The sequence below is a fragment of the Mobula birostris genome, chromosome 1 (genome assembly GCF_030028105.1).
Source record: "Mobula birostris isolate sMobBir1 chromosome 1, sMobBir1.hap1, whole genome shotgun sequence".
NCBI lineage: Eukaryota > Metazoa > Chordata > Chondrichthyes > Myliobatiformes > Myliobatidae > Mobula > Mobula birostris.
In genome coordinates, this window is record NC_092370.1 from 42,927,853 (window position 1) to 42,940,092 (window position 12,240).

At 37.3% G+C, this 12,240-nt stretch overlaps 1 protein-coding gene across 1 annotated transcript in view; it reads right to left on the reverse strand.

The window, feature by feature from the left end:
* Positions 1–6,363: 6,363 nt before the first annotated feature.
* Positions 6,364–12,240, reverse strand: part of rab2a (RAB2A, member RAS oncogene family) — a 69,911-nt gene continuing 64,034 nt past the window's right edge. Inside the window, exon 8 of the mRNA XM_072254640.1 lies at positions 6,364–7,546. Within this exon, the coding sequence (XP_072110741.1) occupies positions 7,451–7,546 (96 nt within the window). The 3' untranslated portion in view covers positions 6,364–7,450. The remainder of the gene's footprint in view (positions 7,547–12,240) is intronic.

Here is a 12,240-nt window from a genome sequence, read left to right on the forward strand (position 1 = left end):
TTGATAGGGTATTTTGAGATAAGAAGGTAGTGTTGGGTCTCAAAGAACATCGAGGTGGATAAGGCCCCAGGGCTTGTTGGGATATACCAAGTTACTGAGAGAGGCAAGTTTCTTTTTTTGCTTTTTTGAGGCCTTGACCAATATCTTTTGTGTCCTCTGTAGCCACCAGCAAGGTAAGTAGCTAATTTGTTTCCATTATTTAAGGGAAATAGATATAATCCTGGAAATTATAGACCAGTGAGTCTCATGACAATGGTAGTGGAGTTACTGGATAGGATTATTAGGGATAGGATTTATAAGCATTTGGAAAACGACAGCCAATTAGGGACAGTCACCATAACTTCATGCAGGGCAAATTGTGTTTTACTCAAGATTTCTGAGGTGGTGATAAAAGTAATTGAAGGTAAAGCTGTGGATGTTGTCTACATGGATTTTAGTTAGGTGTTTGACAAGGTACCTTCTGGAAAGCTCATCGATAAATTTAAGAAGCGTGGGATCTATGGTGAATTGGCCGTTTGGATTCAGAATTAGTTTGCCCATAGAAAACAGGGTAGTGATTGATGGGACTTAGCCTAGCAGGAGATCTGTGTCGTACATCCGTACTGAGAAATTGCTAGATGGAAATGTAGATGGATGGGTTAGTAAGTTTTCAACCAATACAAATATTGGTGGTTTTGTGGATAGAGAAGACTGGCAAAGCATACAGTAGCATGCAGGTCAGTTGCAGACATGGGAAGATAAAGAGTTTAAGCTGTCTAACTGTGAAGTGTTGCACTTTGGAAGATCAAATATAAAGGGGCAGTACACTGTTAATGGTAACAGTGTTGATGTACAAAGGGATCTTAGGATACAAGTCCGTTGTTGAAAGTGACTATACAGATTGGTAGGGTAGTAAAGAATGCCTATAGCATACTTGCTTTTATTGGTCAAGGAACTTAGTTTGAGAGTCGGGAAGTTGTGTTGCAGCTTTACAAAATGTTAGTTGGGTTTTATCTAGAGTATCGCATTCAGTTCTGGTCATACCATTATAGGAAGATGTGGAAGCTTTGGAGAGGATGTATCTGGATTAGAGGACGCATGCTATCGAGAGGTTAGACAAGTTTTTGTTTTCTCAGAAGCAGCTGAGAAGGGATGTGATAGCAGTTTATAAGATAATCAGAGACAGATGAACACCTGGTACCTTTCTTGCAGGGTTGAAATAGCAGAGGGTATGGGGTTAAATTCAAAGCAAATATGCAGGGCAAGATTTTTTTTAAAACCAAGGTAGTGTGGTAGGTGCCTAACATGCTGGTGGGCTGGAGCCAAACATGATAGAGGAATTAAGGAGGTTTAGGTTTGCACATGGATGCCTGGGAAATGTAAGGATATGAATATTAGACAGAAGGGATTAGTTTAGTTGGGCATTTAATTACTAATATACTTGGTCTGACATTTTGGGCTGAAGGGCATGTTTTTGTGCTGAGTTCTATAAAGAAGGTCAATTAGAGACTGAACAATGATACTGTAGAATGTCCTTTAAAATACCAAAGGAACAAAGAAATTTTAGAATTGTGTGTTTCTATCTGTGAAGGTGGAAGAAATTACAAATGATGTTGAATGCCTAAGCTAGTGGGATGAAAGTAGTACATGTGAAACACTATCCTTGTTCTAGGTGGGTGGAGAAACAGGAAAGCATTACAGAAAGAGGTCTTATGAAGACAGCTTGAGCAAGCTAGGGCATTTGTTTTTGGAGCCAAGGATGAGAGGTGTACAAGATGAGATAAGGCATAGATAAAGTAGATAGCCAAAGACTTCCTCCAGGGAATGGCTAATAAGAGGGGGGATAATTTTAAGGTGATTAGTCAAAAGTATGGGGGGAGGGAGATACAAGAGTCAAGTTCTTTACACAGAGTGGTGGATGTGTGGAACACCCTGCCAGGAATGGTGGTAGAAGTAGGTGCATTTAAGAAACTCAGACACATGAATGATAGAAAACTGGAGGGCTATGTAGGAAGGGAGGGTTAGATTAATCTTAACAGTAGATTAGGTCAGCACAACATCATTGGCCAAAGGTCCTGTAGTGTGCTGTAATGTTCTATGTTCTGTGAATGGTCATCCACTGATAGTAGTAGATTACTGAATTTCTCCAAGTGATAATAATAATAAAAAAATCATTTTTATGAAAGAAAAAGTGGATGAAGAATTTTTTTAAAAATCCTGCTGGTAGTGAACATTTAAAACTAAAAGTGAAAACACTGAAAGGGCTCAGCAATCAGACAACATTCATACAAATTTCCAAAGTATGAATGTTATCCATATTGTTGGAAATTTAAGGAACAGAAATTTTAACTTTATGAAAATGGATGCAAGGGTGGCAGACCATTTACAAATAGAGTTCTGGATCAGTAAGTTAAATGAATTCCTGAGTTTGCAGTAAGAAAATATTGTTGCAGTTTTTCTTTAGTAATCACCATGTATCAACAATGACTGACTTTAGTGACTATTTGTCACCTTGTAACTCTCAATGTAGAAATAGATATTCTTCCATAGATGGGAAGAGAGGCAGGCAAATGGGTCAGTAGTTTGGGAGGTGCTGCATTACTTTGTCCTTAATACAGGGCTCCTGTGTGCATCTCAATACAATCATGAAAGCTCATACACTTGAAGCAGCCGTAGGACAAGAATTTCAGTAAGTCAGTGGGGAAGTTCATTAATAGGTGGCTCCTGCAATATGAAAGTAATCCACATTTTCTAGGGTCAGATGAAGTCTTATACTTGGACCAGGTTGGTAGTATGTAATCTGGTGGTCTTGAATTCTAAATGTAATGCCCAATTTTCCACATTTCAATAAACAAACTAATGATGGTTTGAAGTTCAGGCTCTGAGTGCAAATACTGATGTTGCAAGCTGGTTTCTGGAGAGAAGTTATAGTAGATTAAGATGTTACCCATTATTTCTGAAAATCAACACCACTGCCATATTAATTGTGTTAGAGGTCACACTAAGACCCATCTACTGAAAGTCAAGAATAGAAGTGAACCCATCAAAATCAGAAGCTGCTGGGGCCACTTTGAACATCTCAACCCTTACACCATCACATAGCAACATACTCAGGCTCACCTCACCACCATTTCTGCTGTCAAGGCCGAGCCAGGGTTCACATATTCTGGTGCAGTGTGGACAAAAGGCTGACGAAATCAAATGTTTAGGAACAAGATAAAGATAGTACATCATTTAACATTTCTGCAGCAGAGAACCACATCACTTAAGCATATTAATAGATGCTAAAGACAGCAGGAATCAAAGTTTAGGTTTTGTGCAGGGAAATGGATGCAAGTACTAGATAACCTATTATGTGACCCCTTTGTATAGCAGGAAGAGCCAGATACTCTGGTTTCTAAGTTGTCATCAACAGAAATGTCAGCAGGCTGTTTGGCAATAGAGAGACTACAATTACATCTAGCCTATATCTGCCCAACATTCTTAATATTGAGTTAAAATAGACTGTTTATTGTTTTCTTCCCTAAGCAAAGAAAACAGTCAATACATAACACTACCAACCAAACTTCAAGCCCACCAGTAGCCTCATTATATAGTGCTACAATCAAAATTATCTAACTCAGGAGTTCACTTACCAGCAACAAAATTAATTGCTTAGAAACGTTGGCCAAGACATTTTTCTCAATTCTAACATCCCTAAAGGAGCTCCTACTATCTGTCATTTTTGTGAAGAACTTAGTTTTAACTCATTTCTGTAATGAATCAGAAAATTAACAAGTGACAATAGGCCATTCCAGCCTAATGAGCCATGCCACCCCACAGCCCACCTATTTAACACTAGCCTATTCACTGGACAATTTATAATGAATAATTAATCTACTAACTGGTACTTCTTTGGACTGTGGGAGGAAGCAGGAGCACCCAGAGAACAAAAGAACCTAAGAAATAGGAGCAGGATGCCATCAGGCCCATCGAACCTGCTTCGCCATTCAATAGATCACGGCTGATCTGGCCATGGCCTCATTTCCACCTACCTGCCTTTTCCCCATAACCCTCAATTCCCCTACCATGCAAAAATCTAACCAACTTTGTCTTAAATATACTTATTGAGGTAGCCTCCACTGCTTCATTGGGCAGAGAATTTCACAGATTCACTACTCTTCGGGAAAAGTAGTACCTCATCTCCATCCTAAATTTACTCTCCCGAATCTTGAGGCTATGTCCTATGTTCTAGTCTCATCTACCAGTGGAAACAACTATTCTGCCTCTATCTTATCTATCCCCTTCATAATTTTATGTTCCTATAAGATCTCCTCTCATTCTTCTGAATTCCAGCGAGTACAATCCCAGGCGACTCAACCTCTCCTGATAGTTTAACCTTATTTCTGGAATCAACCTGGTGAACCTCCTCTGCACCGTCTCCCAAACCAGTATATCCTTCAAATAAGGAGACCAGAACTGCATGGAGTACTCCAGGTGTAACCTCACCAGTACTCTGTACAGTTGTACCATAACCTCCCTGCTCTTAAATTCAATCCCTCTAGCAATGAAGGGCAACATCACATTTGTCTTCTTGATTCCTGCTGCATCTGCAAACCAACCTTTTCAGATTCATGCACAAGCGCTCTGAAGTCCCTCTGCACATCAGCATGCTGGAAATTTTTACCATTTAAATAATAATCTGCCTTTTCATTTTTCTTTCCAAAGTGGATGACCTCGCATTTACCAGAACCCTTGCTCACTCACTTAACCCATCTATATCTCTCTACAGACGCTCCGTATTTTCTGCACAATTTGCTTTTCCACTTATAGTTTAGTATCATCAGCAAACTTAAACACACTGAACTCGGTCCCCTCTTCCAGATCATTAATGTATATTATGAACAATTGCGGGCCCAGCACCAAACCCCTTGTGGCACACCACTCACCACTGATTGCCAACCAGAGTAACACCCATGTATCCCAACATATTCCTTCCTATTAGTTAACCAATTCTCTATGCATGCTCGTACATCACCCCAACTCTACGCATCCTTATTTTATGGAGAAGGATTTTATGCGGCACCTTATCAAATACCTTCTGGAAATCCAAGTAAATAACGTCCATCTGTTCCTCTCTATCCACTGCCCTCATTATATACTCAAAGAGCTCCAGTAAGTTTGTCAAGCAGGGCTGGCCTTTGCTGAATCCATGCTGCATCTGCCTGATGAATCCATTTCCTTCTAAATGCCTCACTATTTCTTCTTTAATGATAGCCTCAAGCATTTTCCTAGCAGAGGAAACCAACAAAGTTTCAGGGAGAATGTACAAGCAGTGCTGGAATTGAACTCCAACATTCTGAACTATAATAGTGCTGTGTAACTGCTATGCTACCATGGTACACCACACTATACTTACTGTGGTGCATTATTGGAGTATTATCACTGAGAAGGCTACTATTGAATTTTATTTCTTATATCCCTAGAGGAAATGTCTAAAATTACACTTACACTGCAATGATCTCCACCACAATCTTAGTTTTGAATAGACATTTCCCAAAATAAAATCCTTTAAGTAATATTTTCCAAATATATTGTTTATATTCAAATTAACTCTACCAGATTTACTAGAATACATTTGCCACACTAACATAGCAGATAGCGCAACGCTGTCACAGCTGGAGGCATTCCGGAGTTGAATTCTGGCACCATCTGTAAGCAGTCTGTATGTCTTCCCCTTGGAATGAATGAGATTTTCCCAGGCGCTCCAGTTTCCTCCCACAAACCAAAGACATACAAAGTATGTTAACTGGTCATTGTACACTGGTGTTAACTGGTGCTTGTCAGGGGTTACTGGGGCGACGTGGCTTGAAGGACCAGAAAGGCATACTCCGTGCTGTATCACTAAATTAAGAAAAATCATTGAATAATTATTTATACTAAGACATAAATACTCAAGGCTAATTTTAAATTCTTAAATCTTCTAAATACAAATTACATTAGTTGTAAGCTGCAGATACTTACCCACTTTTAATGTACAAACACTACAGCAAGGTCTAAACTGAAGATCCACAAGACAACATTATAGACTAACCCTTGGAATAAAACCAATGTAGGTACCCTCTGAATCAAGATCTGCTCTCTGACAAAACAACAATTTCTGTATTACACTCAATTTTTTATCAGTGTCTTACTTTCTGCTCAATTACCTTCAACCTGCTTTGGTTTATGGCTTTCACCAAGATTTTCTGCAGCAATTAACATTTTTCCCAAAATGCCATTTTGAAGTGAAAAAATGGCAAAACACAATTAACCCTTATTGATAAGATGCCGGTTTAAATAGTTTTAGTTTAAACACAGTTCTTAATATTTAAGGAAAACTGGGGTTCACAAAGCTACAGCCTGTTCAGTTTTTGCCAGGTTGTTTCATTTTGGCAGGTTTATTTTCTTATGACCCCTCTACAACAAACAAGATCTTCACTGACAAAACAGAACAAACCGCCAAGAAAGGAAAAAAAAAACTTTACACCACTTTTACATCTAATTTTAAAGCTCATGTTTAAATTTACTGGTCAAAGAAATACATGCAGATAAAAATGTGTGTAATGAGAAAAAAGTTCTACACGTTTCAATGCACCACCCCAACCAGGACAAAAAGAACCCTCCCAGCTGCCATTTGTTGTACTCTTGTCAAACTACTCTTTAAGGCAAACCTGATTCATTTCTGAAGGGGGTGCTCTAAGGAAGCTGAATAGACATTTGGCATTAAAATAGACAAATCATGATATAATGATGTGAAGTCTTTGACAATATACATTTAACTTGAGTTACATTTGGGAGATATGAATGTTGCAATGGGAGGATGGGACAGAATAACAGTTGGTAGTGAGCCCAAAAAGTCAAACCATCACAAATGTGGAATAGACAAAGCTTCAAACTAGAACAATACTGCCATTTTAAGCTGTAGTCATCCAGAAAATGTTTGTGATCTGCTTAACTACAAAGGGATTTCAGCTCAACCAACATATACCCAAGCTTGTTACTTTAACTATATATACACAAAATGGATGATAAATACAGAATTAAAACATTCTTCTAGCATGTCTCCACAGTATTTGAAATTTGACAGCTTTTACAGTTTGGTATGATATAATAAGTAACAATGATAGCAATTTTAACCCACACAATTAAAATACTCAGATGAAATTTGTAGTGTTTAATACAATCCATCGTGTAGTCAAGGGCAAAATAGACAAAAGATTAGCCTGAAAAAAATTAACTGTAAATAGGTACAAGTACAATTTTCAAATCCTGTCATTAAGCAAATTTCTGCTGAGAACAGTATATACGACAAGTTTTACAAGGTTTATGAAGGACTTTTTGGATATCCCTGTTAAATAAACCATATGGTAATGGCTTCACTTCTTGAACTGGTAAGGGAGAGAGTGAAAGGTAAAGGGCCCAAGTCAAGCAGACAGATAGTTGAAGAACCTCAACAGCAACCTCCACCAGCTTGCTGTCCTCCATGGCTACCCGAATGTGACGCATTGGTAGCAGCGTGCTGTGGTCCAATCTTTATGCCATTTGCCTTGAAGGGGATTAAAAAAAGATTAAAAGATTGGTATGTGTGAATAACAGATACAGTAGACTGGAGTTTTACAGCTTATAAAGTTGCATAGTGTCATCTTGGTGAATATCAAACTATTACATACATCACTGAAATTGGTTCCATAAATATTTCCATAATAAACATATCAAAATCAAATATCTACATTATTCTACATAATACTTCTATTTCAAATAGCTTTAGTTCTTGCATATTATTTATTCAAATTAAATTACACGCCATTTTCTATTTTCTCAAAAGCTACAAATCCTATCCAAAATCTGGTTGTAAGGCTCTAACTTAAACACTAAAATTATACTTTAAAATTGTAACCTTTCAAGACATCATTCATACACTTCCAGTTTCTTGGAGCTTTAAATCTTAAATTATGATCTCATTAAATAGCAGAACAAACGTAATGGGCCAAAAGGCCTACTTGCATATCTTAAGTTCATAAATAAACCAAGAATGTGAAAATGCAGGAATTCTGGAGAATTATAATCCCCAGGGAAATGGTTCTGAGAAAATAGCTGCTAACAAATCTCCAGGTTCTTATGGACTTCGTTCTAGGGACCACTGAGATAAATGATACATTTTCAGTTTTATAAAATTCTCTTGTTTAGACTAGAAAATAGCAAGCGTCTTTTCTGAACAGGAATCCACAAGTCAGTTGTCAGTAAGCTTAACATCTGCCATAGGAAAGGCATTAGAAGCTATACAGACATTGCTTGGAAATAGTCAAACTAATCTGAGAAAGTTAGTTTTGTGAAAGGAAGTCAAATCAATGATCTGCCTTCTCTAAAGAAATGATTGCAATGTTCTAATGCGTGATTTGCAGAAGGCTACTGAACAATTTGAACGGCCTTCTTATTTGAAGAATGAACTCTGGATCTCTCAATCAACCTGGTTATGGCCCATGCACTTCAAAAACCTACGGTGCTCTCCATAACTAACATTTCTTCCTTTACTTCTACCTCAATGTCCTTTGTATAAGGAATGATCTGTCATGACAGCATGCAAACAAATGCTTTTCATTTACACACAACAGAACAATTACTAGTATCTGCAAGGAAATTTGTAGGCTACAGGGAGGGAGTGGAGGAATGGAGCCAGCTGGACTATTCTTAATACAGAGGTGGCATGTGGTCAGTGGGCTGAGTGGCTTCCTTCTATACAGAAATGTATCCATCTTTGAAATGTTTCATTTTTGAACACACAGCTCAACAATTTTAAAAGCAATCTTTTTATACAAATACAACTTGGGCTCATTTTGTTTGACTGAAATGATCCAGCTTCTGTTATACCTGATATACAATACATAATTAAATAACATGTACAATTTTATCTCCCAAATAAAGGAACCAAAGAGCTTTTGAAAAATGACCTACAGTAGTCCGTATACAACTTGCACTAAACAGGTGCTCCATATAAATGATTCCCTATTGTGTTAAACGAGTAGAATATAAAAACACTGATCCTCTCGGCACCAATTCTTTTGCCAGTTTGAATCAGCTGTACATGCCAAGAGTACGAGTGTTCTATGTCATCAATAATCTCAACACTCCCCAAAGACATGGCAGTTTGCCAAGAACCCACACGCATGTACACACAGCACTTTCATTCATCAAACACAGACTTATCTCAACACTTACTCACTCAAGTGGTTACACCTTAACTCTATTTTTTTCCCCTAAAAGTCATGGTTGACTCGATAAAGTTTCTTTAGAAGCAAAGTGCTCTATGATAAATCTCAGATTCAAAAAAATACTTGGCAGCCATTCCATTTTTATATTAGCCTTGGGGTTTCTGGCAGCAGTTTTGTATTTACACCAGATGATGTGGTTTAAGTTCACTCTAACTCCTCTTATTGAATACATGCCCTATGGCTCATTGGTTTCATCCATCTGGACTAGTAGCAACCTTTTGAGATATTGAGAAGCAGAAGCTTGGCACTTATCCAAGTAACAAATAACAACCACTAGTGGTTTCTGACAACCCTTGTCAGATAGCAAAAAGATCATAGAAAACTTGTTTCCATAAAATTAGACAATTTGTACATTGCGATTTTTTGCACTTACCATTTTAAATGCACCATGATCCATGACTGTGCATTCACTTTTCAATCCACCCTAATCATTTTAATTCAAACTCAACTGAACTATTAACTGTTCTGTCCAAGTTGACAGAAGTAAAACTTTCCAAATAAAGTTTGAGAATTAATGATTCTCCCCGCCCCCCCAAGTAAACAGGGATATTCAAAATAACATTGATTTTGTTATTACAAAACAATCACCAGTTTGTAATGGGCAAAACAATTTCCTGAGACAAATCCCCAGGCAGCTTTTGTACTATTTAGATAGGATTCTAGAGGACAGACCCACATTCATGATGCAATTCTTCACACTTAAATCTGCCTTAGCTAATATAATTACTGATTACAGCTCTTTGATTCCAAGTCAAGAATTTTCTCCATTAATGGCAGTTGATGAGAAAATTTCCAACACTCAGAAATTAGCATATACAACTTTTGTTTAATGTGCACAAAAGCTTTAACTGAGCTAAATAGTGTATGAATGATACGAAAGGTAGTCCACATAGCACTGCCCTACGAAACACTGATTTGTTATGGTGCTCTAAATCCTGGAGGCCAAACACTGTTCATAACCATTATACTTTAAAGAAATTTACCTGGTCTGTGCATTACTGTGCTGGGAACTTGGCACAAACCCCTGCCTTCCACTAAGCTCCTAAACAGTGATCTTACCACGTGGGCCAAAGTGGGGGAAACTAATAATCACTGACATGTGTCACATGTAGAGGCTTGTGGCAATGAGAGCACTACTTTATTGTTGTGAGAGTGACTGAGAGGAGACTTCAACCAAATTTCCAACATAGCAGGAGGGAGGGCAAGTCATGTCAAGATTTAAATGATGCTATAATGACCTCAATTCACTAGTTTTCTCAAAATATTTGTAAAAAGGACAATTTTTGTTCAAAAATATATTTACAATATTCTTGATAAATCTTGCATCTTTTACTGATAAAGCACATTACCCAAAAGTGAATTTATATTCATTTTGTCAAAAACCCAACATAATCATCTGAAATTATGGCTTTTTAAAATGTTTTTAAGTGCAACATTTGTATATTTTTCCATTTTTTAAAAATCCAGATAATCAAAAAACATGGATTGAATTTAAGAACAGGGAGGTTATGCTGCAACTGTACAGGGTTCTGGTAAGGCTGCAACTGCAGTACCGCATCCTGTTCTTATCTTATTTGAGAAAAGACATACTGACTTTGGAAGCAGTGCAGAGGAGGTTCACAAGGTCGAATAAGAGAGTAAGTTTCCTGGGATTAATTTGCTGGAATTAAGAATGAGAAGATGTCTTATAGATTAAAAAAAAGTTATGAAAGGGATAGATAAGACAGAGGTGGGAAAAGTGTTTCCACTGGTAAGTGAGACTAGAACTAAGGGACATAGCCTCAAGATTTGAGGGGTAGATTTAGGATGCAGAAGAGTGAAATCTGCTTTTCTCAGACAGCCGGGAATCTGTGGAATACTCTGCCCAGGGAAGCAATAGGCATCACCTGATTAAACATGGAATTAAGGATTATGAGGATAAAGGCAGATAGGTTGTACTGAATCCATGGCCAGATCAGCCAACTCCTATTTATGTTTTTAAACACAAAACAATGCAAGCTCTGATCAGATTCATGCCACAAATGTAACGCCTGTTTGGAATAACGCAACATCTTATGTAATATCTATAAAGAACTTTATCCATAATAAACGACAGGTTTTTAAACTTAAAACTGACAAGAAGCTGTCTTACATAAAATTAAAACCACCTATCAAGAAACATGGTGATACCCCATGTAAGTACTAATTGCTAGTTTTTCTTAATTTGCAATCTGCATCATCTATTTCTGGATGATCAGTGTTGTGTATGAGTCAAAGTTAGCATCTAAGAAAATGCTTCCAGTCTCATCCATAATGCTGTTTACCATTATCCAAAAATCTATTTAGATCAGAATTTCCCAATCATATGCTTGAAACAGCTCAAATGATGGTATAAATATTGAATCAAACAGATACCCACTGTCAGAATATTAGCTTAATCAGAGCTTAATTTCAACCTATAACACACATTTAAAATGTAATAGTTTGTACAAATGCTAACATTAAATCTACTTGTTTATGTTGTACTCTTGTCAAGTTCAAAAACAAACTCAATTTAACTGTAGCTAATACCCAGTTCCAATTCTGTTCAGTGACAGCCATTTCCAAATTTTCCTTTTGTTTTGGTCATACCACCCTCTAGTGTTAGTTCGCAAGATTGCTCTAGAAGCTGAATATGCACTAATGTCTAGAAGCAAAAGCAAAAAATGTGCATAAGTAGAAATCCATTTGGTTATTGATTTTATTTCCAAAACTCAAGGGACCCACAAGTACTTACTTACAAGATATTAACCATTCAGGTATTTGTTAATGGTATATTATTGTATAACTGCCTTGTGAAAAACATGACCAAAGATTCTCTACTCAGTCAGTGCCAAAGATAAAGTAGCTCTTCACTCAATTAGTAGGTTGTGGAATTATTCCTTTGGGTTTATATTCAAATTAGTCTTGGAAATGAAGACCACCATACATACATCTCTGGACAGAATACTAC